Here is a 25,034-nt window from a genome sequence, read left to right as displayed (position 1 = left end):
ATCCAATGCTTGCATGTAATGACGATCAGATAGACACGTTGCTGCAGCGGCAGACTTATTGGCCAGTACTCATCATTTCCAGTGGATGTTATCTGCATGACCAGCTGTGCGTACAGGCTCCGTTGTTGTTATCGTGTCTGGCCCGACGACGCAGAACTGTTGACGGGAGCTCTGGCCAATCCGAGCGCCGAGCAAAAAAGCATTTCCCATTATTTCCATATTGGCGCGCTAACGAATGGAAGCGAGCGCAGGGACGGACCTCTGGCGAGCGTCGAGTTCCGATCGCCTTCGCGGGAGAACTTCGGCGGTGGGCCGTTCATCTCGCCTCGGGTCGCGTCTTTGCAGGTACGTCCCTATGAGGTGGGCACCTGGCACCGTCAGCAGGAATCTCTGCCAGCCAGCTGCAGGTGTTATTTGCCTGAGGCTAGAAGGCCAGATGACAAAGCTCTTAGCCATTAAAAGGTCTCCATCCAGAGGTGTGACCGAAAATAAAGCGGCATCAGCGCTGGCTTTCTGCCACTTCTCACCGCCAACCGTAATGCTCTTGCTCAGCAGCACCTTCCATTCGTCTCCAAAAAGCGGCCCAGCTCCCGCCCCCTCCCCACTCTGCAAACTTTCTTTCTCTCACCACGATCTCCCTTCCCATCTAGTAATCAACACCAAACTACTGACAAACCGCAGCGCAAACCTGCACCACGCCATCCGTCCCGAAGCCTGATAGCCACGTTTCCATCGAGGCTGCCATCGTATTTTGACGAGTTTCGTACTTCTCCGTGGACCGCAAAGTCCGACCGTGGGTAAAGCCAGAAAAGTAGTAGTCGTCGACGACTCCTGCCATTTAGAAATCTCTTCCGTGACCTAGGACGACTCTTCAAACGTGTCGCACGCTCTGTCCGTACAAGTAGAGAGTCATCCAATCCAGAGACTCGCATCGTTCGTACTTTGAGAGAGAGGTCTGGTCTGCGACCTGTGGGATTTACGGTCTGCGGCTTGTAAAATCACAGAAACTACACTACCTACCTACCTGCCTACCTACACTTTGACTGGGGAAAGAGCGACGAACTCTCGTTGAGGTGCTGCTGCTCTTGCTGTGGAAGGAACGTCGGGTGGCTCCCAGTTGACTCCTCGCCTTCCGCTTGGGACTTCACGTACACGCAACTTCTTCCCACCCACCAACCAGTAAACCGCCCACCGCGCACTTCTCGCGCAGACCTTTTCGGCTGCTGGCCACTGCAGGCTTTCTCTCTTTCCTCTTGTCTGCACTCGCCTGCCTTCCTCCGTCCCTCGTATTTTTGCAACTGGGATTGGATTCACTTCTACTCTTGAAAAACAACAACACCACGCCCAACATCGCCATCGCCATCGTCGCAACAACGCCAGCACCATGGCTTCCGCACTTGCGGACCTAGAAGAGGGTCTCCAGACCATGCTCACACTCAAACCTCCTGGTGTATCGGGAACCCGTATTGGTGTTATTACCAAGATCTGTGTCGAAAATGTTCAGGTACGATTGTTGACGCGCCTCTCGCATCGCCAGTGCCTGGTGACTTGGAACTAACCTCAATATTCTTTCCCGCAGTCTGAGTCTATTATCGTTCAGAAGCTGTTCATGCATTTCAAGAAGGCCCCCGTCTCCCACAAGCTGGGCGTCCTCTACGTCGTTGACTCCGTGACTCGAAAGTGGGTGGAGCAAGCGAAGTCTGCTGGTCAGCATATTGACGGTTCTGCTTCTGATGGAACCTTTGCCGCTGGTGTTCACCGGGTCACCGAGCTCATGCCTGTCCTTATGAATGACATGCTGCAGCTATTGCCTGAGGGCCAAAAGGTACGCTTAATTCTTGAGAACAGATGGAGTGCTTGTCCTCCATGACCAATCTACGCATCGAACGTTGTAGTGCTGCGAGCCGAGTGCTTTCCACCAGCTACCTGCGCTTTCATTGTTGTCTCACACTTGAGGGCCTGGATCTACAAACACAAAGACCGCAATACTTGTGAAGATGCGCACACCACGTATTGCTGATACGCTGCTGCTCGCTCCTTGTTGACCTTGAAGAACAACTACTTACATGAATTACGTACCTCATAGGATAAGATCTCTAAGCTCCTGGACATTTGGGAAAAAGGATCAACGTTCCCCTCTACAATGCTCGAGTCATTCCGCCAGAAGTTGAAGGCCGCCCCTGAGCCGAGTATGTCTTCCCACGAGACGATGGGTATCATTTCAAACTCATCGTCAAAGCCTAAATGCCATTTTACTAACATCTTGTCACCTGCAGCCCAGTCCACCACGCCGGAGGGTAGTCCCCCCCCAGGCTTGGTCGCATTCATGGGCTATAACACCAACCGACCGGCCGCTCCCACTCAACCTCCTCCCCCTTCTGCTCAGAGCAGCAATGCCATCATAGCAGCTCTTGCCAACTTGGCCAAACAGAACAACGCAGGTTCTCCTCAACCTCCTCAGCCGCCTGCTTCGGTTCCCACTGCCGCTCCAGCTGCTCCCCAGACTGCACCTCAGGCAACATCTCAGAGCGCGCTCCAAAATGCATCCAGCATCCTGGCCAACCTTCAGAATGTTGCTGCTCGGCATCAGCAGCAGAACCAGCAACAGGCTGCTCCTCCTACGAACTACGCTCAGCCTTCTTATTCCATGGCAAACTACTCGCAGCCTGCAGCTGCTGCCGCAACTCCTGCCCCTATGGCTGCGCAATTCCCTTTCGCGATGCCTCAGCCCCCTGTTCCGCCCCAGATGCCATTCGGCATGCCGTTCCCTGGTGCTGCCGCGCCTCAGCCGCCGGCTCCTCAAGCTCAGGGTATCCAGGCTTCGCAAGTGGCCCAGCTCCTCAAGATGTTCACTGATGCCGGTGTGTCTGCGGACAAGTTGCCTGGTCTCCTGGCTTCTTTCAATGCTGCTCAGCCTGCCCCTGGTGCTTCAGCCACACCTGCAGCGCATAACCCCTACGCGAACGCCACCGGACAGGGATGGGGCGGTCCCGTCCAATCCAACGACAGCCGTGACCAGCACCGATACGGCGAGGGTCCTCGTTCCCCCGGCGGGTACGGCCGCTCCCGCTCTAGGTCCCCTGGCAGCCGTTGGGATTCTCGCGGCCCCGTTCGTGGCTCTCCTCGCGGCAGCCGTGACGACTACCGCCAGTCGCCCAACCGTAGTCGCCAAGACGACCGAGACAGCCGTGGACGAGGCAGTGACTATCGTCAACGCAGTCCTGTCGGCAGAAACGGCCGTAGTCCCACTCCCCGCCGCGACTCCGGCGATAAGTGGGTTGAATTTGATCGATCCCTTCCCAATGGAAGAATCAAGGTTCTCAGCCGTACTCTCTTCGTCGGCGGAGTAGCGTAAGTACCGCCTTCTATACTGTCACGCAACCCATACTGACACCTCAGGTAGCTACACTGAGCGCGAGTTGCGTGAGGTCTTCAGCAAGTACGGTCAGGTGCAGACCTGCATCGTCAACAAGGAGAAGCGCCATGCATTCGTCAAGATGATCAGCCGTGAAGATGCTGTTCGAGCCAAGGAGGCCATGGAAGCCAACCGTGATGGCGATCCTCAGCTTCGTGTAAGTTCACTGCATACTCCATCCCTTGATGTCCAAGCTAACAAACACAGACCCGTTGGGGTGTTGGTTTCGGCCCGCGTGACTGCAGTGATTACCAGACCGGCATTAGCATCATTCCCATTGCCAAGCTCACAGAGGCTGACCGCAAGTGGATGCTTACTGCCGAGTATGGTGGAAGCGGCGGCAGACCCATCGAGACGGGCCTCGTCGTCGAGGAGCCTGACATCGAGATTGGTGCTGGCGTCTCCTCCAAGGCCATCAGCCGTCGCATGCAGACTGACAAGAGCGGCAACCACGGACCCCGCTCCACTCGCCGTCACGATGATGGCGACGAACGCGATGACTTTGGCCGCGACCGCCGTGGCCGCGATCGCCGTGAGGATGGCAAGGCGTCCGGAGCCAACGCTCAACCCCTTCCTCAGCAGTTTCCGTTCGGCATCAGCACCCTGCCCAATGGCATGCCCCAGTACCCTCCCGGCTTCGTGTTCCCTGCCCCCGGCAGCAAGTAAAGCAGCATTGGTATAGCTTTTGGCCATCTTGCATACGGGACAGATTTGGCTTTGTATTTTGGCGTCCTTTTTGGCCTTCCCATCCGGAATGGCCTGCCATGATGTGCATTAAAATCGGCGTTAGGAAGGAAAAAAATCCGGAAAGGGAAATACCACACCAGTAACAATTCTGTCTCTTTGGACAGAGAAGGGAGAGGCACATTTGGCTCAATATGATACCACCGCGACTGGCTTTTTAGGCTTTGGGATGGTTGGTAAATCGGTTCTTGATTGTAGAGTAACTCGATCCTGTTTGTAAATACGGGAATGCAAAGGCAATGGAATGACCACAAAAGGCGTAAAATTTCGTCTCATCTATTGTGATGTGTGAGCTGTGAGCACTTGGTGCTACAGCGCAATCCATAATCATACTACTATTGACAAAATTCGCTACCTCAAGTGAACAAGCTGATCTGAGTTCACCTTGGCTTCATTGGCAGATGGTTACAAATCGACGCCGCCAATTGAAAGAGAGACTACTGGCGCCAACAGAAGTAGCAGAGCCATAAGCAGCGATATAGGACAGCGCAGTGCCTTCATCTACAGCCCAGTGCCTTCATCTAGTTTGAGTGACTGACTCTGCTTCTGGGCACATCTTCCTTGTTCAGAGCATGTCTTTGTGCTGTGTCCGTCCTCATCGCACTCACTGTGCACATATTCATGCCACAGAAGCCACGCAGGTTTTGCTTCTGGGACAAGATTCCGCAAAAGAGGTGATCTTGTGAGTAATGTCACACTGATTCTCCCACAAGGTTTAAGACTAAATGATTGACCAGGGAGATACCATATTCTGATTGTTCTCCTCGATTTTGAGGAGAACATTGGTGAAGACTTATTTGAAGAATGAGCAAGGATAGATGTGTATACTTAGCTGGCTTCTAGCACATCAATCAGGCCAGCAGCTTAAAGGAGCATACTGTGAAATGAATCATACCTAATACAGCTCACCAAATCCATCCCACTCTGGTTCTACCAGATAAAGGATCAAAGTTCCATCGCAGGCCCGTCAGTAAGGATCCACCAGCTTGGTGGTCAAGGCTGGCGTGGAGCATGGCTCGCACAAACTCTTGATGCTACGCATCTGCCCCGTCCACGTGTTATTGCCTCGTGAAATACTCATGATGAGCCAATCCTAGAACTAGATAGCTTCACCTGACTAGAACTGCCCTTGTTGTAAGACCAACATGAGTCCCGCCAATTTCATATGCCCAGCAATACATTATTTTTGAAAAGGCTGTAGAATGTCGCACTCCGCCTCTTTTCATAATCTGGAACTCAAAAGCTTCCAGTAGCTTCAAGTAAAGCATGTCAAGCCGGGTTGAAGCATGGACGTCTTACATGATTGTCCTCGCAACGAATTTCTGTTGAAAGACACTCATCTTAGAAATAGAGCATGTGTGTTTGAAATGCTAGGAAGTGTAGGAGAAAATGTCAATCAATTGAAACTTCTCGATACTTCGTTTCCCTAAAAGCTGATCTGGTCGTTCAAGCACGTTGCCCATTGTCTGGCAGCACTCGGATACTCAAAGAGGAGAGCAGTGGCAAACCAGCCAATCAGAGGCCAGCATTCCAACCTTTCACACATGGCGGGGTCCGTTTGTCACTGGCGTCTTTCAATCCATCATCCAAGCAAACGGACAAACGTCTTTCGCACACCCTTTCCTGCCTCCGAGTCGTCCAAAGTCAAAGCCATTTTGTCACATCCATCCTAACTGCAAGTATCATTCAACTACGGCGTCACGTTGGAAACCCCAACAAACCATCTCAGCCGCTCTACCCCCACCTCGTCCGCCAAAAATGTCCCACTGCCACGACGAACACCACGACCACAGCCACGGCGGCCACGATGAGCACGACCACTCAGACGACATCACGCCCGCCCTGCAGCACTCTCTTTACAGCCACATCAACTTCGACGACGTGACGGCCCTCAACGAGTCGCAGATCGGCAGCGCGCGCAGTGTCGCGAAGAAGACGTGGGCTGAGAGGCTGGACGCAGAGCCGGAGGTCGTGAGTGATGCGGATGAGCAGTTGTTGGTCAACATTCCGTATGTTTTACTATTCCTTTTATCTTCCCATACCTGATCTCATAACCTCACTTCATACACCTCTAAATCTGAGCTTTGACGGTGGCGAGGCCAACCGCCTGCTCACCCTCACATTCCACACATCAGCTTTTACCTCATCCTACCAACGCTCACAATCAACTGCCATATCCAAAACTCACCAAACTAACACACTTGACCCCCCAGCTTCACCGGCCAAGTAAAGCTCCACGCCCTCCTCCTGCGCACCTCAGACTCTCCCTCCGCCCCGCGCACCCTCAAGGTCTTCATCAACCGCGACGACCTCGACTTCGCCTCCGCCGAGGACGCCGCGCCCACCCAAGAGTTCGAGCTCTCACGCACCTCCCAGGTTCAGGAGATCCCCGTCAAGCGCGCGCTCTTCGGCCGCGTCCAGCGCCTCACCCTCTTCTTCGTCGACAACTTCTCCGACGGCGACGAGGACGAGACCCGCGTCAGCTACCTCGGCTTCAAGGGCGAGTGGATGCAGCTCGGCCGCGCGCCGACTAACATCATATATGAGGCGGCGGCGAACCCCGGTGATCACAAGCTCAAGGGCACGGGGATCAATCAGGTTGGCGGGGGTATCGGAGGACGGCAATGAAGCAAGTAACGCGAGGAGTATGAGGAGGGCATTAAAAAAAGAATTGCGTCGGGGGTATTATAGTAATCTCCAACAAGCCTAGCCATCGCTACGGTATAGAGTCAAACATTGAATAATGAAGCAAAACACCTTTCCCCCTCAAAAATAAGTACCGAGGTAAATATCCGCCGCCTCAGAAACCGGACTTTCTCTTGCCCTTCTTCTTCGGGGACCGCATCGCGTGCCGTCCGGAAATCGGCTGCGACATGACCTGCGGAATCTGCGACGACATGACGGCCTGCGAGGACCGCATCGGCGAGACCTGGCTCGACCCGATGATTGGCGGCGCAGCAAACTTGGGCAGCGGCTGCGTGGCGGGCGCCTCCGACGGCAGCGGCACGCTCGCGCTCCCCGCCGGCCCGGAGTCCTCCATCTCGGACTGCGTGGCTGCTGCCGCCGTCTGCGACGAGGCGAGCTGCGACTTGCGCCTGCGGCGCTTGGATTCGATGCGCTCCTTGCGCTCTTTGATGGCGTCCATGTGCTTTGTCGAGGAGGCGAGCACGGAGGAGACGTAGTTCTCTGTCGGCACGCCGCGCCTGGTAGGCCAGTAGGAGAGGACCGTATGCTGGCGGGTCGGGCCCTCTGTTGTGTTGATGTCTGCAGCGAGCATGCTTAGGCGTTGGAGGGCGCTCGAGGCCGCCAGTGCTGCGTCGGCGGAGGCGGCAGAGGACTGGGACTGTGGTTGTGAGGAGAAGGGGTTTGAGGAGTACGGCGCCGAGGAGGAGGGTTTGGAGGGGGATTTCATGGGGGACATTGAGCGGCGGGGTTTCAAGGGGGACATGGAGAGCCGCGGCTTAATCGGCGACATCATCGGCCGTGATGCTTTGATCGGAGACATCGAGTCGCGTGGTTTAAAGGGCGACATCGACAGACGTTGGCTTCCTAGCGAGGATCTCTGGCTGGACATTGAGAGGCGCTGAATCGGCTGTCTAGATTGCACCTCGGGTGGCGTTGGGACCCAGGTGGACGGCTCGTCTTCTGCGACTGGGATGTTTTCGTCGAGGACCGCCACGCCGAAGAGGGATCTCGCGATCGCTTCTGCGGTTTCGGCGAGCACGACGCTGCGAGAGTGCTGTGCGCGTTCAGGGAGATCCGGCGAGTTCCATAATTCTTCGAGTTTGTGGCGGATGTCCGCCAAAGGTGTCACGTTTCCCTGGCGTAAGAGTTGGGATGTAAATGGCTGAGCGACGATGCGTTGATCGTTGACATCAAAAAATTCCTGGAGACGCGCGTCCCAAGCGGTGATGGCTTCGTTGCCCATTGGAGGTGCTTCAAATGTCGCCTCATACTCGTGCCTAATAGATGTTAATAAACCGAGACTTATCATCTTGCTTCATGCTGGACTCACAAAGTGTGCAAAGGGATGTAGCCCCCCTCCGTATCAAGGCAGTTAACCGTCGCATCTTGGATGGCGTCGAAAACGGATAGGGGACCCTCAATACTAGGCGTTTCAGCAGCCATGACGACTGAATCGATGGACATGGCGACCCGAGACAGGAAAAGGTCAAAATTCTGGGTCCTTGGCCATCGCTGCTGTAGTTGCTCATCATCTCCTCCCTGAGTTTGCTGCAAAATTTCTTGGTATCGAGTGGCACGACGCTGCACGAGCTCGTCCATGTCTCCCAATCCATCAGGCACCACAAACGTATCTCCAAAGTAATGTAGGAACTGCTTCCGCCTCCTTTTGTGGGCCCTCCTTCGAGCATCTTTGGACCAGTCGCGACTGTAGTCTGGCGAAATGATCTCAAGGTCGGGTTTTGATGTGACAGCCATGATAGTTTGCTCCAAAGCCAAATCCCTCCCGAGAACGAACAACTGCTGGAAGCCGACCTGCTGATTTAGGTATTCCGCACCGAGGCCCTTGAGCGGTTCTGATGACTGGCTAGTGAAGAAGGCTGGAGTTGGACACAAAGTCTGTATCTTCAGCGGCTTCTCGCCGGGCCCCTTTTCGAGCTTCATCATAAAATGCTGAAACTGGGGCAGGCCCGTCTTCTCGGGTACGGAAAACCAAAACAGCTCAACTTCGGGTGACTTCTCCGAATAAAGATACGCGATGCAACTCTCGTTGCCCAGTCCATGTCCACTATGATGGACCGTAAGCCTCAAAGAGTCGGCATCTGATATTCGAAGATGCTCGAATGACTGAAGTATGGCAAGGCCCCCAGTCTTGACTGCCGTCGGTGACGATGTTTCAATCCAGAACAGAGCCGACGTTGTGAGAACGACCGCTTGACTGCGATTCACCGGATTTGGCTTTACATCGAGGATGTGATCCGGCACATCCGACTTGAGTATCGATAAGCTGTGCCGGTAACTTGGGTCTTTCGTGTCAATCACCTCGAACCTTGTGCGGTTCCAGATCATGAGCTTTTTGGACCGTGCGGTCATCGCCGCCAAATCATTCTCCATTTCCAGGTCCTCGATGGCGGGGATATCCCAAAGATCCACGCCAACGCCGGCGGCACCGATCCACAACAGCCCGTGAGGCTCTGCGCGGAAGGCTGGCGAGTCTTCGTCAGGCAACTGTTCCGTGATGCCCAGCTGAATGTGACCGCAGTGTCTCAACTTGGCACGCTTGCTTGTTGACCCAACCATGTCTCGGCCCTTGACATCCCAGACACTGTAGTAGCCACACTCGTCGATGATGGCCAGCTGTGGAGGCTTCCTCTGAGACCCGTAACTGAAGGAGACATCGGAGTGTGGAAAGCCACCCGTCTGATCCGACGTGATGGTCAAGATGGGCTTTGGGTTGATTCGGGAGGGGCGTTCAACTGCCTTGTCAATGCCCGGCCGACGCTCTGAAACTGGAATTCTGTGGTACTCCGGCTGGAGGACCGTGGTTGATGTCCTTTTTTGCACCAGCAGCCACCGAGTGGGCTCGAATCGTACCAAGCTAAGCGCAGGCTTGAGTTGCAGAATAGGAGCTCCGCCACTGGACCATAGCACAGTCTCCTCCCTGTCCTGCTGATCGACATTCAAAAGACGAAGCGTAGGGTTCTCGTCTTCACCCCACTGCCATTTCGTCTCATCCAGCCTAGATAGCCGGAGAAGCTCCCCAGACTCGCCAGTGGCCATGGCCAGTACCGGAACCGGGGAGATGCGAGTGTGGTTACTAACGTCTGCCATCTGGCTAATGGTCATGAGCGGTTGTGCCGTGGGGGTGGCGTCGGGGCGCATCATCTGAGAGAGGCCCTCAGCCAAGAAGCCGGCAGCATCGGAGCTTCCGATGAATGCTTCCGGGTGGGCGTTGAACAGCCATCGTCTCTGCACACGTTGCGAGTCCCACACAGTCGAGGCAGGTGCGTTCTCCGTAGATCTGGCTGAGGGGTATAGTGTTTCCAGAGGTTGAATGATGCGAAGGGCTCGAGCTGGTCCGGCGTCAGTGTCGTGAAATACAGGCTTTCGGCGGCCGACCTACCTAGGCTTGGAACACGGCTGACGTGCAGCTGAGGCGGTCCTTCCTCGAGGCCATCATGAGGAACGATTGTGATTCTCGGGGGGCCGTACAAGCGGCTGGTCTCTTCCCGTACGTCAGCCATTAGACCCAGTTGTTTCCCTTAGATCCAAGCAATATGTCCGTGAGAAACTGAGCATATCGTGAGAAGACGACGGCGTGTGTTGCATCATGCGATGGTTGGTTTTAGTGGACGGTGACGGACTAGGCACAGTCGGTGACCATATGGCTGCCTGTTGACGGTAGATATCCAAGAGAGCAGGCGTCAAAAAGAAGCAAATGCTGGCATTCGCAGCAAGATCGGTGTCATAACGAGATATGACGGGTGAGACATGCGACTGACACTGAGAAAGAGGAAAAGTTCGGTCAATCGCGGCTCACAGGCGCGAATGCGACGCCCATTTCCGGTAGTTGCGGTGTCCACCTTGGGACCCAGCCAATCCCTGCACCGCGCAAAGAGCTTTCTGCACCAGCGCGTCCGACGCGTTTGGTTCGGCCCACGCCGACTAAGGTGGCCCCGCTTCCGCTAAACACTAAGGTAGGTAGGTACCTTGGGTACACTAAGGTAGGCGGGCACCTTTGATGGCGGTCACTGAACATCACCCACCTCACTGCATCTCGCCGCGCCTCGACGTCTCACTCCCCTGACACATTGCCCATGAGACTCCGAGGCCGACGATAATCGCCATTTCACAAAATGCCCGCCGACGACAGGACCGGAAAGCAGGCTGCCGCACAGCAGGCCGTCGATATCCTCCATGAGATCTCTGTTATTCTCGTAAGTCCTGGCCGCCGCGCCTGGCTCACGCTTCCGGGGATCTGACTCTGACCATTTTCACGTGAAGAACTGCCATCTGGACCGCCGCACGCTTTCAATCTGCATCTCCATGATTGAGAATGGTGTCAACCCCGAGGCTCTGGCAGTAAGTAGCAATATGTCTCGTGCAGTGCAAACGCCCCAAGCTCATGTGTGTACTTTTCAGACCGTCGTCAAGGAGTTGAGGAAGGAGGCCCAAGAGGTGGATGCGCAGATTGCTTCCCGTCGTCGATGAGAGAGGATACATGACGGTATACCCGAGGCGCTTGATCATGATGGTTATGAAATTAGGAGACGGTTAGGGCGGACGGAAATAGCCACTTCACGGCGTTCTTTGGCGTTGGTTTTGTTCAAGATCGTTCATATTCTATTATGGAGACTTCCTAGAACCCAGTCTCCATGGGTGTACGAAATTCAATGTCCCACTCCAGGGCTGGCGAATTTGGCCTCCTGAGAACGCCGGCATCCAAAACCCAACCAAAGCTATGCCCGCCACCCAAACCATGACCTATGAAACCCGTATGTCCAGACTATGATACCGTCACATGCCCCTTTGCGCCGTTCTCGATTCCGTCGCACAGCCCGAGCGATATACCTCATCATTCATAATACGACGGCATGTCTGCCAGATCAACGGTGACCAATGAGCATGAAGTCATTGTCATCGTCGTCGTCGTCGTCATCGTCTTCCTCATCATACTCATCGTCCTCTTCCTCCAAGTCGGTAGACATGGAATCGCTGTCTTCTTCAGACCTACGTTGAAACCGACCCCAAAGGTTCAGTATATCGTTGTCTGATTCCTCCTCCTCGATCGCGCCATGCAAAGGGTTTCGTGCAAGATTCGGTGGCAGACCGGGTGTAGGCGCTGGAGAAGCTGATCTTGCCAAACGATCTAGCACCAAGAACCGTGCCTGTGCCTCATTTGAGGCGTGTGAGGAATGTCGGCGCCTTCCAATGGCGGTGCTCGTGGCAGTCCCGTCAGTGGCTATAGTTGACGAAGGGTCAAGAATCCCTGTACTGCCGTCCGTGGCTCCAACCAACGGACTATCCAAGATCGCAGCCATCTCCAATATGGCAGCAGGCGTTGGAGGGTCGATTGGAAGTGGCCGTGTGGTAGTTGCCCCGTCCCTTCCACCGCGGCTGGGAATAGCTTGCGCGGTAGCTGCACCTTCTCTTCCGCCGCTGATCTGCAATTCTACCGTGTTGTACGAGGTGCATATGGCGCACTTGAGGCCTAACCAGTGATAGGGTACCGAGCTTCGACCACTGCAGTCATTGCAAAGAACTGTGGCGCGCGTGTCCCTGAACTCTGGAGGCATGGGCTGGCTCAGAATCGCCAACTCCAACTGGCGAAATTGGCTTTGCATGTTCAACAAACTCTTGTTGCAGATGGGACACTTGTATGACCGCAACATGTGTTCGTCATAGCATCTCTTGTGAATGCTGTGACCGCAAGGCATGAACACGACAGGCTTGGGAGAGGTGAACATGTAATCTCCACAAATGGGACAGTCGCAGTCTGTCGAACGTTCGATACACTTATGTGAGTGCTGGATCGATATTGAGATACAAGCACAACATTTCTGAGCTCGGGGTCAGCAGTAGTTAACAGCGTGGCGCGAAAAGAAGGCAATCACCTTGCAATGGAAGAAATCCTTCCCGATGCCTCTTCCTTTCCTACAAATGCCGCAATCGCCGCAGTGGTAAATACTCTTGGTTGGATCATCGTCCCACAGCTTGCACACGTTGCAGTAGTAGCGAGCGGCGGTCACGCCACAGTTGACGCAAACCTCTGACGCCCTTTGAGGACAGGCACAGAGCATGCAAAGCATGTTTTTGGTTTCCTTCCTAATGAGAGTGTGATCCTCGACGGCGTCATGACAAAACCGACATGTGTACCACTTGTTGCAAGTCGAGCATTGCAGCTTAATGTTGCGCTTGTAGTGCTGGCAGCCCAGAACCCTTGCGCCCTCGACCTCTCCAGGAATCGTGGGCTTTGCCGGGGCGTAGGTTGGTCTGACATCTTCCGCCGTCAACACAAACTTTTCCGGAGAGGATGGCTCCCCTGGAGGATGCTGCCAGAACTTCAGGGACTCCAGGGGTCCCGATGGGAGTGTTTGTTCCCACGCTTCGCCGGCCGGCAGAGCATCCACAGGCGGGTCGCCTTGCTGGGGAGTACCACGGGACTTGCGGTAGCCCTCCATCAGCACCTCGTGCATGAGCCTGGCTTTTTCCTCCCCCCGTATCTCCTGGCCTTGGATTTCGATAAGGCGCTTTCGCAATGCGCCCATGCCATCGTCGGCCGGCAAGGCCTCACGCTTGGGGACATGCATCGGGACGGTGATGGGGAAGGATTCCGGGGGCGCACGTGCTGGTTCGGACGGGGGCTGCTCGGCTTCGACGGTCGGCGATAGAGTATCTGCGCTGAGAGGTCGGTCCGGAGGAGTCACCGCAGGCGCATCGGTCGCATGCCGAGGGGCGGGGGCTTCCGAGTCGCTGGCAACCGCGAGGTTGTCGGAGGACGAAGCGTCGGCTTCGGGGACGAGAGTGGTTCTCGAAATCTCAGAAAAGCGGCGTGCTTGCCGGAGGACCGGGTTGATGATGAACTCGGAGACCAAAGAAGACATTGGGAATGGGGCGTCTTCTAGATCTAGGTTCGGATGACCGAGTTGGCTATGCAGCAAGTGACACTCGGTTGTATGACAAGGCGTACATCCAGAGCGACAGGCAGCAAGAAGAGGAGGAGTAGGTTGGCCGGGGAGGCTCGCGAAAGATATACAAAGGAGCGGTGGTGGTAGAGGCGGTGGTAGTAGCGGTGGGAGAGTTGGTGTCGGGAGTGGTACGGTCCCGGTCGATTGGATGCAGACGAGATGACATAAGATGGTCTCGAACTACAGTGCGCTGGCTTGTCGTCGGCGGCGGCGGTCGTCGGGGTGGACGCAGTGGGGATGAACTGCGGCAGGACAAGACAAGACAAGTGCAGTCAGGCCAAGAGGAGCGACTGTTTGTCTAGCACAAGTGTCGGAGAGCCGAAGTCTGCACCGCAATGGGGTCGGTCAGAGCCAACAGCGACTAAGACTTCGATTTGACGACGGATCAACCCAGACCAGACGGGGCCAGGAGGGGGGACGGAGCGGACGGGAAGGGACAAAAGACATGTGATGCGCCTGGCTGGCGATTCCGCATGCGGCTTGAAGTCGAGAGGCTTGACCGGCGGGGCTGATTGGCCGCGACCGGTCCGGCACAGGCAACGACCCCCTTTTTTCCTGAGGGTGGTGGTGCCCGGGTGAAGAACACCGCTGGACGGGTATTCCTCGCTGCAGTCTGCGCAGTTCTTTACTGGGTGCCTGATTATCTAAGACACCCGACGGAGTGCCTTGCAGAACCTAAGGTATCTAAGGTACTGCGGTGACTACCTACGTTACGGAGTAAGGCACGCAGAGGGAAGCTGAACATTTGAAAAGGAAGAAAACATATTCTTGCTTCTCTGTCCACGCACGACTCAGCACCCCGCCGCCCAAGACTCCGCCCATTGTCGCGACGCTGGAGGTTGCACACACCGACGCCCGAGTTCTGAGCCCACCCTCCGCCGACTTTCGCGTTGCACCGTACGGCAAGGAAGACGCGGTGGATGCCCATCGATGTGCACTGGCATTTCCGGCAGGGTCCGAAAACAGGGACCCCATCCAGAGGCCCGGAAGGGTTAGCGCCGCCAGAGCTTCGGCCAGAGGAGCCACAGCTGTCAACTTGAAGACAAGACATTGTGCTTCTGACGCTTCTTACGTGGATGCTGGCCTGTGTGTCTGTTCCGCATCGCCTGGCGGCATCGTGTGGCCTTGGACGGGACGGGCATCCCGTTATGGCTTGGTGCTAGGAAGCAGTAGGAAAGGCACGCGTGCCTGGAGGCCTTAGTCAGCTCGGATTGAGGACAGACAGACAGTGATGGCCAACTACACGGCCTGCCGTCACCATGCGTCTCATCAGTATCCGTGCCGATGAGTAGTATCTGTAGTCGGGGCCCAGAACTCAGGATGAGATGCAGCGTGGGAGGATGCTCGATATAGGAGGCTGATCACACAGCGGGCGACGATGCACCGTGGGGACTTTAGGGGGAGGCAGCTGTGGGGGCAGGGGGTAATGGAGGGGCCATTTTGTGAATTAGGGCCATTCAGGACCATTCCATCGAGAGGGAATGCGTGTCCCGTCCGCCAAAGGACGCAGCTTCGTCCAATGGCAGCCCCCAAACCGATTGGCCGGCTCCCGGGGACTGGATTCGCGTAAAGTGCGGGTTGGTCTGGAAGGGAGGGATACCGTGTCGGTTGGTGCATAGGTGGCATTTATTTCGTGTGTCCAGCAAGGGGGCGCTCCTACGCTCCTCCAGCTGGGTACGCTCCATGGCTTCTACCTTGTTGCTTGCTCTGCCACTGCCTGCCTGCCTCTACGGATACCTGGCCCTTGCCTTAGATGCTCCCGATTTAGCAGGGCCTCACCAAAAAATTCCCCCGTCATCCAATTGCCCAGGTCCATATTAATTGGATGATTCCCTTTCAGCTGTCCACTTCTCGAGGTTCTTCTTCCTTCAGCAACCCCTTCACGATCTTGTTGATGAGGAGCTGGACATCCCGTAGCCCCAGGAGCACACCATTCACTTTTGTTTGAGGTGCGGCTTCATTTGGCTCTGTGGTCCTTTCTTACCGTCTTCTCCAGTCCGGAGAATTTCAGGTTCCTACTTTTATTTTTACACTTTGAGTCTTGACTCGTCCGATCCTTAACGCGGAAAGCTCAGAGCTCCTGTTCCTGTTCTTGGAGCTTGACTCTCTCGCCTTCCCTACCACACACCCCCTAAACCGCGTTCGTCGAGACCTCTGGTCTTTCCGTCTTTTCCAGTCAGTAGGTTGCCCTTATACTGCATTCCTGCCCTCTTCAGCCCTTCCGTTTGCTGACCTTGCCTTTGCGCAGGCATGGCTGCCGAGAAGACAGTGATCGCGTCCGGCGCAGACGTCGGCGATGGCGTCAGACGAAGAGCCGCCCCTCAGGGCCAGTCAGTTCCCGTAACGGCTGCCCCTGAGACCGATGACAAGAAGAAGTACGCCAAGAAGGTAATTGGTCCCTGTTTCGAGCCTGTTCTTTGTCCAGACGAAAGAGCTCCATGCTGACGACACAACCCCCCAGCAAACATCATTTTTCGACGAGTGGGAGGTAGTCATTGCCCCTCTCATCTTCACGGCCGTCGCAATCTTCACCCGACTCTGGAAGATTGGCATTAGCGATATTGTCACTTGGGACGAGGCGCATTTTGGCAAATTCGGAAGCCACTACATCAAGCATGAATACTACTTCGACGTCCACCCGCCCCTGGGCAAGATGCTCGTTGGTCTGTCTGGAGTTCTCGCTGGCTACAATGGATCTTTCGAGTTCAAGTCTGGTGAGAAGTACCCCGAGGATGTGAACTACACCTTCATGAGAGCTTTCAACGCTTTCTTCGGCATCGTCTGCATTCCCATGGCCTACTTCACTGCTCGCGAACTGAAGCTGAGACGCCCCGCCGTCTGGCTCGTCACCCTCATGGTCTTGTGCGAGAACTCCTACACCACCATCAGCCGCTTCATCCTCCTCGACTCGATGCTGCTCTGCGGAACTTTCGCCACAGTCCTCTGCTGGTCCAAGTTCCATAACCAGCGCCACAACTCATTCGAGCCCGAATGGTTCTTCTGGCTGTTCATGACGGGTCTCAGCATTGGCTGTGTCTGCAGTGTCAAGCTCGTCGGTCTCTTCGTCACTTCTCTCGTCGGTCTCTACACCATTGAGGACCTCTGGACCAAGTTCGGCGATGTTCGCATGCCCGTCACTACCCTCGGCGCGCATGTCGCTACTCGTGTTGTCGGCCTCATCATCCTCCCCTTCCTGGTTTACATGCTCACTTTCGCCATGCACTTCGCCATTCTCGACCACACCGGCCCTGGCGATGCGCAGATGAGCTCCCTCTTCCAGGCCAACCTCAAGGGCACCGAGGTCGGCAAGAACAGTCCTCTCGAGATTGCCTACGGATCTCGCGCCACGATCAAGAACATGGGCTACGGAGGCGGTCTGCTTCACTCCCACGTCCAGACCTACCCCGAGGGTTCCGGTCAGCAGCAGGTCACTTGCTACCACCACAAGGATGCCAACAACGACTGGTTTTTCTACCCCAACCGCCACGACGAGGACTACGACGCGGAGGCTCCCGTCCGCTTCATTGGCGACGGCAGCACCATCCGCCTGATCCACGCTCAGACCGGCCGCAACCTCCACTCCCACGAGATCGCCGCCCCCATCACCAAGGCCGACAAGGAGGTCTCCTCCTACGGCAACCTGACTATTGGCGATGACAAGGACCACTGGCAGGTTGAGGTTGTTCGCGATGTTGCCTCGCGCGACCGCAGCCGCATCCGCACTCTCACCACGGCATTCCGCCTCAGACACCCGGTTCTCGGCTGCTACCTTCGCGCTGGAAATGTGAACCTGCCTCAGTGGGGTTTCAAGCAGATCGAGGTTACCTGCACCAAGACCAACAATCCCAAGGACACCTACACTCACTGGAACGTCGAGGCTCACTGGAACGACAAGCGTAAGTGCTCATCAGTGTAGACGACGATACAGCCCTTGCTAACCTAAACCTAGTGCCCCCCGCCGACGCCGGTTCCTATAAGTCTCCCTTCCTCCACGACTTCATCCACCTCAACGTCGCCATGATGACCTCCAACAACGCCCTTGTCCCCGACCCTGATAAGCAGGACGACCTTGCTTCCCAGTGGTGGCAGTGGCCCATCCTGCACGTTGGTCTGCGCATGTGCGGCTGGGACGACAGCATCGTCAAGTACTTCCTGCTCGGCAACCCCCTCGTCTACTGGGGTAGCACAGCCGGCCTTGGAGTCTTCGGCCTCGTCGTACTCTGGTACCTCGTCCGCTGGCAGCGTGGCTACAGCGATCTGAACGAGAAGGAGCTTGACCAGATCCACTATGCGGGAGTCTACCCCGTCGCCGGTTGGGTCCTGCACTACCTCCCCTTCATCGTCATGGCTCGTGTCACCTACGTCCACCACTACTACCCGGCGCTCTACTTCGCCATCCTCACCTTCGGCTTCCTGGCTGACTGGTTCTTGCGCAACAAGCAGCAGGCCATCCAGTACGGCGTCTACGGGGCGCTGTACGCGGTCGTCATTGGTCTCTACATCTTGTTCAGCCCCATCTGCTTCGGCATGACGGGCCCCAACAAGCAGTACAGCTACATGAAGTGGTTCGATACCTGGAGGATGTCTGACTAAAGCACTCTCGGAGGTAATCTGTGGTGGAGGCTTCTTCTATCAACACGGTCCATGGATGGACCCTGTACTTGAAAGGGCGAAAACAAACTTCCATTTTCCCCACCCAACTCTATGTAAGGATATGGGCGATGATGAGCGCGTCGACGTTAAGATATACATCTTGAGATAGGGGAAGATGAGGAGGAGGAAGAAGAAGGCGGAAAGAGATTTCCGTACATAATGCAACATGAACTGTTTCCTTGCTTCCATTGAGGATTGTCCGCTTTGCTTGCGTACGTGAACGTGTATTAAAATTATAGTAATAGTACATTGATGGACGAACAGAGAAGTCACTTGGGGGGTTTGCAAAAAAACTCATACTTGCTGATGACCTGACCTTGGGTATCACTGTCCTTCCCGTGTACGATTTTGTTTTCATCTCTTGCGGCCCTATCTAACAACAGCCGCCGCCGGATCCCTTGCTTGCGTCGCCCCCTAGCCTGACCTGCCTGTTGCCGCCGGCGCTGGGTCCTTTGACGCCGGATCGTCTGTCATTAAGGTCGTATTTGCCGGCCTGGATGTTGTTGTATATCCTCTCGGCAACTCTCATAAAAGCCTTTTCGACATTCTCGCCGCTCTTAGCACTCGTCTCGACGTACTCAAACACGCCATTCTTCTTGGCCCAGTCCTCGGCCTCCTCGCGAGTGACTTCGCGCTTGTTGTCGGCCTCCTGGGTCAAATCAGCCTTGTTGCCGACCAAGATCACGACAATGTCAGGCTCGGCGATCTGTCGCAGGTCGTTGAGCCAGTCGGTGACGTGCTGGAAGGTCTGTTTGCGGGACAGGTCGAAGACGAGGAGGGCGCCGCTGGCCCCGCGGAAGTAGGAGCGGGTAACGGATTTGTACGTCTCCTGGCCGGCCGTGTCCCACAGACTGAGCTTCATGTGCTTCTGCGGGGCGTCGGGGTCGAAGGGTTCGGGTGCCAGGCGAGGGGGCTCGGGCAGGCCGTTCGAAACCGAATCATCTGTTTTGTTGGTCTTCTGGGAGGAGGGGCGGGCTAGGGGCGGCGCGGGCTGGGTTTTCGGGGGGCCCACGGGGACGATGCGGGAGCCGAACTCGACGCCGATTGTCACGTCGTGGTGCGGGGAGAAGCGTCCCTCGCAGAGACGGATGGTAAGGCTGGACTTGCCGCAGCCCGAGTCGCCAATGCAGACGAGCTTAGCGATATAATCCCATGGTGGAGACGACATGGCCCTTTGCAATGATGCGTGTGCGGGTAGGGTCGAAGGGTTCGGGAGCGAAGAAGGAGGGGGTGGAAAAATGGTGATGTCGTCCGTGTGAGATGTACTATGTAGGGGGTGAGCTCTGTTGCCCGCGAGACCGGGCTTTGCTGATGGTTCGGAGGGGATGGATGGGCGTTGTTTCGTTGGTTGGTCTGATGTCGGGAAAGCTTCAGAGGCCGTTGTAGCTATCGGGTGGTTTGTCGGAGCACGTGTTCAGAAAAGGCCTGGCTGGCAGGCTGACAAGGGGTTGAGAGCGGGAGCGGGTTTGAAAATGTTCCACGGCTGTCGTCTGTTCTCGTTGATGCTGGTCTCCCGTCTCTCCACGAGGAAACGTTAGGGGGTAGTTGCCGGCTTAGGTCTATGTCGGGGCAACTTTGAGAAAACAGAGTACCAAAGAAAGATAGTCTGGTTGCAAAGTTCGTGTAGGATGGCGTTCCAATGGAGATTGAAATGGCGAGGTATGTATCACGCTGGATGATGTTTAAGACGGGCCCCTGTCACAGGCTAGCCAGAAGACGACAGAGCCCCAATTAAAAGGTGGACCGATGACCAGGGAGTGGATTGCGGCAGGGATGAGCATGGTGTTATCAGTGACGCAAGTGCAGGGCGATAAGGAGAAGCAAGAGGGCGGCAAGGGCAACGGGTGGTGGCTGGCAGGAACCAAGCCGACCGTCGACGTCTACCCGCTTGGTGCGGTGCAAAGGAGTGGCAGCGGACTCAGCAGTCAGTTGACGATGGTAGACTGGCCATGACTGAATGGAATGACTCGGGATGCGGGCTGGTCGGGTTGCTGTGTCTCACGCCGGGACAGGTCAGTGCCATGCAGCGGCAGCAATAGCGATAGCAACAGCAACAGCAACAAAAGGGGCAGCCCGGCATCACCAAGAACCCGAGAAGAAACGGCAACAGGTGCCGCAAAGCTGACCGTGATGGACCTGGGGCTGATTCAAACGGTCAAAGACTGAGCGAGTCCTCTTCTTTGCATTGCGCCTTTGTTTGACTTTTAGTTGGATCTCTGATGCAAGTCAACCTGCATGCAACTTTACCTTGAAGGATACCTTTCCCTCCTCCTCCACTCACCACCGGTTTTCGGGATTCCCAGCCGGGAAGGTCATGCTATGCCATGTACGGTACTTGTTGTGGTAAGTAAGCAGTCAAGCAGGAGCCTGGGAGATGCTTTTGATGTTGCAAATGAGGCGGACGCAAAACCAGGGACTACCTTATGCAGTAAAGCGGTCCACAGCCGTCTGCGCTGCGCTGCGCAATGCGCCAGACGTGACGCCTTATCGCCATCGACAAGTCCGATGAGTGCCGGCGGTGGGTGTCTCCCACGTCCCCTCCGCTGGAAACCCATGTTTTGAGTGGCTGGATTGTTAGCGAGAAAGGTACCCGTGGGCGGTGTTGGGTGTCGTGTGCTACCTGAGTGCCACTGTCTAGGCTGCATCAGCGCCCGCGCTGCCTAACGATCCAACTAGCCCGCCTGAGGTGGGTTGCTTGTTGCCCATCCATGTTCCCCCATGTACTCCTTCCCTCACCGGTCCACTCATTCACCTGCTTGGGTACTTCGGCTCGTCCTGCACCGCATGACCTCCGATTCATCTCTCCCGACACCATGGTGCGGATGCCCTTCTCACGAGCACCCCGGCCTTGTTTTCCATAATCCTTCTTGGAGGTCACTGATCTCGGTGCACGAGACGTCGTCTGCCCGAAAATTTGCTGCTCTTGCGGCGTATTCTGTTTGCGTATACCATTAGCTTCTCCGCCCGGCACCTCAAACATTCCTCCCGTTAACTCTGTCCGTCATCGTCATTCTCCAACCTTCGATACCCGGCCTTATTTACCCATCAGCCCGCGTTCCGACTGATCCAAGAGCACGCGAAAATACTCTGAGGGGACGAGGTCCTCGCTAACCGCAGCACCATGTTCTCGGAATGTACGTCCTCCGTCCACCGCTCATTCTCTGCCATGCGGTGAACTAACAAGGTCCTCCTCAGATGCGTCCAGGTTCCTGGCGCAGTCACAGTCGCGGCTTTCCAACTTCGCAGGCCAGCAGCCCGACGGCAACGAAAACCCACCACGACACCCGAACGACTGGTCATCATCACGGCCTCCACGAAATGGCGGGCGCTCGTTTCTTGGCAGAGGATACGCTGGAAACCCTTACCAGCCGGGTGGCTCCCGCTTCGGGCAGTTAGGCTTCGCCTCCCGCATGTCCGCCGCGCAAGATGCGCCGCTGTTCCACAGCACGCTCGATGAGTACATGGAGGAAGACGACGAGGACGAGAGGGATCGTGAGGCAGCGGATATGGCCGCCCTGCACATGTCACGGCGCGTGGCTGCCGCAACCAAAATGGCAGAGAGCTCTGAGACGGAACCGGACGCCAGCCGCGGCTCGCTGGAACAGAGCAGCGAAACACCCGGACGGAGGTATCAGGATAGAGGGCTGAGGAGAGGCATTCGCAGCAGCTGGAATGGGGCTAGGAGCTTCGGTGGGAGGAATCGCGGACGGGACGTCATAGACGAAGAAGCAGAGGACATTCCCCGCGAGGACTCCGACCGAACGTCGGACACCAATCCTAAGATGGTGGATATCGGGCTAGACTCTCAGATCCAGGACGACGACCCGTCTGCCTCTTTGCTGAACGAGGCAGTGACAGACTCAAGCCCGGCCCCGTTTCAGAAGTTCCAGCCTAGGTCCGGCGATCGTAAAGTCCAGCTCAGGAGGGAAGCTACGCAGGAAGACGAGTTCGACGAGGCGCGTAGGGCCAGTTCTGATGACGAGACGCTGCCGGCTACCGTCCCTCTTATCGAAGGGGAAATTTTCAAGTACGACTCCTTTTTCGCATGGATATTCCTGATTGCGCTGGCTGGCTTGGTATCTACGTTTGTGCTCGTCTGGCTTCACACTGGCACACCTAAGAAGGGTTGGGGCGACACCATCTACACGACATTACAAACATCTTTCCACATGCTGGCCGTGGATACGCTCATCTCCATCATCGTGTCACTCGTATGGCTCGCGGCGCTGCGGTCATTCGCCAGACCACTTGCGATGCTGATCCTCGTTGCGGTGCCCATCATCATGTTCTCTTTCTCTTTGTATCCTTTCATTTCCAGCTACGAGGGCTCAACACACGGAGCGAGCTTCCAAGACAGGGCCATGCGATGGGCTGCCTTGGTTCCTGCCATATCAGCGTTCGTCTGGGTCTACACGGCTTACAAGGGCCGCCACGCGATCCGGCAGGCCGTCGAGATTCTCGAGTTCTCGACCAGGATTCTTGCGGCCAACCAGGCTCTGATGCTGCTGGGTTTCGCTTGCCTTGCCGTCATCGTGGTCTGGACATGGGTGTGGATGTGGATGTTTTCGAGGATCTTCTTGGGCGGATACTTCTCAAGAAGACTGGCCAGGTTCATCATCAGCGTCTCTAGCTGGTGGCTCGGGATTTGGTTTGTCCTGATGTACATGTGGACCATCGGGGTGATCAACTCTGTGCAGAGAGCGACGACGGCTGCTACGGTGTCTCAATGGTATTTCCACCGTAACGCGGCGCCTGCCCCGACGTCGAAGGAGATTGTGACGGCGGCGTTCAACCACGCTTCGACGACCATCTTTGGAAGTATCTGCGAGTCTACATTGCTGGCGCTGCTGATCCGGGCGCCTCTTCTTGTGCTGCCTCGCAGGTTTGCTAACATCCTCCAACATGTTGCTGCCATGTGGATCCCAACCCCTATCGCAGCGCTCACGAATCCGATGACCATCACGTACGGTGCAATCCACTCGCAGAACCTGCATACGGCTGCTCGAGGGTTGAGCCAGATGGACTTCATATCGCCGCAGCGGCCGACCACAACCCTGACACCGCAAGTGTTCAGCTCACGGCGGTCCAGCCACTCTCCTCTACTTCCGTACCGGTTAGCGAAGATGTTGCTATACGCGACGCGGTTCATTATGGCCACGGGGCTCGGTTTTGCGGGCTGGGTTATTACGGCAAAGCAGGTCCGGATCGCGCTGCCGGACGGTATGGGAGTGCGAGGGTCGGCGTACGCCTACGTGGTTGGTCTTGTTGCCAGTTTCATTGGGTTTTCGGTTATGGGTGCTATGGAAGGTATTCTTAGCGGCATCCTGGACGCGGTGGTTATTTGCTATGGCAGCGAGCGGCGGATGGCCAGCGGAGGGGGCGCCTACTGCATGGAGGCGGCCTACCTGTTTGGCGAGAGGAATAGGCGGGACGAACGGGGCCTGCCTTGATATATTGATTATTTGCTTACGGTATTGAGTAGATTGTATAGCTGCCAGGATGCGGGACGTAGTTTTGCCCACGCAGCGTGTTAGATGGTATAGATTGTCTGGTTGCAGACACTGATGCTTGGCTTTTCAGTTTGGCGCTTTGGACCTTTAGCTCATGCTCAATCAACCCCAAGGTTCATTCACTGTGCAAGAGAGACAGTCGTTGTCGGGAGAGTGCCAAGCTCGACAATAAGGCGTGTGAGTGGTGGAAGGCGAGGAACGATGTGACTGCGCCACGACCTATTCGCAACGGGCAACTAGCAAAACGCCCGGCGATTTGGTTGTGTGACGGCGGAGGATGTCTTGGCACGGCGGGCGGAGCAGGATTTTATCACGCCCGGTAAGTGTGTCTCGCTGTGCATACAATGTTTCCCGAGCGGGCCCAGGGGTGGTTTGTCGGGCGGTAAAAAAGAACAGTAGCAGCACCACGACGCGGAAATGTAATGTGCACCGCCACGCGGGAAGAATACTTGTTGACGGGATGGCGGTTGTCATCTGGGCATGTAGCCTGGCGCGTGGACTGTGGGACATCGCCACAGCCACTGGCCGCTGTCGTCAGAACTTCCAGAGGCATCTGGACGAGACCGTGGGAGCACCAGCCACGATATTCAGCTTGTTACTTAAGAATCCGTGTACGTTCAGTTTGCATGTCGCCTCTCGCCCCCCTAGGCTGGGCTATCGCGAGATGCAGAGACAGACAAGCAGTCAGGCAGCACCAGCGACTGCGAGTGTGATGACACTGAAGCTTGGCATTGGCTGGAGGTCGTCGGAGGGGTTCAAACTCGTGGATCCCCGCGGTGGGGGCATGGCCCGTGCGAGACGTTTCCAGTCGAGCTTTGGGGGGAGCATGCAGCAGGGTTCCTGCGATGACGTATTTTGCCGGTATCTCCTCTGCGGGAGACCGCGTGCGAGATACATGGGCGAGACTTGCGGTTTCGTGCCGGCTCTCCGGCGTCCCGGGTCGCAGTAGGAAGCAGCAGCACCAGCAGCAGGTGCCCAGGCGAGTTTACCTGCAAGCGAAGGGGCCAGCTAAAGCAGTCAATCACTGGAGAGGAGGGGCAGCAGAGAACTCCAGGCCGGTCA

General features: G+C 56.1%; 8 protein-coding genes across 8 annotated transcripts; 5 read left to right on the top strand and 3 right to left on the bottom strand.

The window, feature by feature from the left end:
- Positions 1 to 1,384: 1,384 nt before the first annotated feature.
- Positions 1,385 to 4,081, top strand: GCG54_00003539 (Rpb7-binding protein seb1; the record flags this gene model as incomplete). The annotated part of the gene is made up of 6 exons (XM_045403612.1): positions 1,385 to 1,504; positions 1,580 to 1,825; positions 2,087 to 2,189; positions 2,277 to 3,351; positions 3,404 to 3,572; positions 3,623 to 4,081. 6 exons carry the CDS (start codon positions 1,385 to 1,387, stop codon positions 4,079 to 4,081), a joined length of 2,172 nt encoding a protein of 723 aa, XP_045259800.1.
- A 1,836-nt stretch (positions 4,082 to 5,917) lies between these two features.
- GCG54_00003538 (PITH domain-containing protein) lies at positions 5,918 to 6,787 on the top strand (the record flags this gene model as incomplete). Its single annotated transcript, XM_045403611.1, has 2 exons — positions 5,918 to 6,168; positions 6,373 to 6,787. The coding sequence occupies 2 exons, from the start codon at positions 5,918 to 5,920 to the stop codon at positions 6,785 to 6,787; spliced, it is 666 nt and encodes a 221-aa protein (XP_045259799.1).
- Positions 6,788 to 6,959: 172 nt separating this feature from the next.
- GCG54_00003537 (uncharacterized protein) lies at positions 6,960 to 10,365 on the bottom strand (the record flags this gene model as incomplete). Its single annotated transcript, XM_045403610.1, has 3 exons — positions 6,960 to 8,121; positions 8,175 to 10,194; positions 10,245 to 10,365. The coding sequence occupies 3 exons, from the start codon at positions 10,363 to 10,365 to the stop codon at positions 6,960 to 6,962; spliced, it is 3,303 nt and encodes a 1,100-aa protein (XP_045259798.1).
- Positions 10,366 to 10,977: 612 nt separating this feature from the next.
- Positions 10,978 to 11,332, top strand: GCG54_00003536 (Mitotic-spindle organizing protein 1; the record flags this gene model as incomplete). Its single annotated transcript, XM_045403609.1, has 3 exons — positions 10,978 to 11,058; positions 11,126 to 11,203; positions 11,264 to 11,332. The coding sequence occupies 3 exons, from the start codon at positions 10,978 to 10,980 to the stop codon at positions 11,330 to 11,332; spliced, it is 228 nt and encodes a 75-aa protein (XP_045259797.1).
- A 395-nt stretch (positions 11,333 to 11,727) lies between these two features.
- GCG54_00003535 (putative RING finger protein C2F3.16) lies at positions 11,728 to 13,725 on the bottom strand (the record flags this gene model as incomplete). Its single annotated transcript, XM_045403608.1, has 2 exons — positions 11,728 to 12,617; positions 12,780 to 13,725. The coding sequence occupies 2 exons, from the start codon at positions 13,723 to 13,725 to the stop codon at positions 11,728 to 11,730; spliced, it is 1,836 nt and encodes a 611-aa protein (XP_045259796.1).
- A 2,334-nt stretch (positions 13,726 to 16,059) lies between these two features.
- On the top strand, positions 16,060 to 18,402 carry GCG54_00003534 (Dolichyl-phosphate-mannose--protein mannosyltransferase 2; the record flags this gene model as incomplete). The annotated part of the gene is made up of 3 exons (XM_045403607.1): positions 16,060 to 16,197; positions 16,271 to 17,705; positions 17,759 to 18,402. The coding sequence occupies 3 exons, from the start codon at positions 16,060 to 16,062 to the stop codon at positions 18,400 to 18,402; spliced, it is 2,217 nt and encodes a 738-aa protein (XP_045259795.1).
- A 433-nt stretch (positions 18,403 to 18,835) lies between these two features.
- On the bottom strand, positions 18,836 to 19,630 carry GCG54_00003533 (Ras-related protein Rab-2A; the record flags this gene model as incomplete). Its single annotated transcript, XM_045403606.1, has 1 exon — positions 18,836 to 19,630. One exon carries the CDS (start codon positions 19,628 to 19,630, stop codon positions 18,836 to 18,838), a length of 795 nt encoding a protein of 264 aa, XP_045259794.1.
- A 1,953-nt stretch (positions 19,631 to 21,583) lies between these two features.
- GCG54_00003532 (Choline transporter-like protein ctl1) lies at positions 21,584 to 23,912 on the top strand (the record flags this gene model as incomplete). Its single annotated transcript, XM_045403605.1, has 2 exons — positions 21,584 to 21,596; positions 21,658 to 23,912. The coding sequence occupies 2 exons, from the start codon at positions 21,584 to 21,586 to the stop codon at positions 23,910 to 23,912; spliced, it is 2,268 nt and encodes a 755-aa protein (XP_045259793.1).
- Between the last annotated feature and the right edge of the window lie 1,122 nt (positions 23,913 to 25,034).

The sequence above is a fragment of the Colletotrichum gloeosporioides genome, assembly GCF_011800055.1.
Source record: "Colletotrichum gloeosporioides strain Lc1 chromosome Unknown consensus_74, whole genome shotgun sequence".
Taxonomy (NCBI): domain Eukaryota; kingdom Fungi; phylum Ascomycota; class Sordariomycetes; order Glomerellales; family Glomerellaceae; genus Colletotrichum; species Colletotrichum gloeosporioides.
Note: the sequence above shows the minus strand (reverse complement) of the source record. Positions and strands in the feature narration are given on the sequence as shown.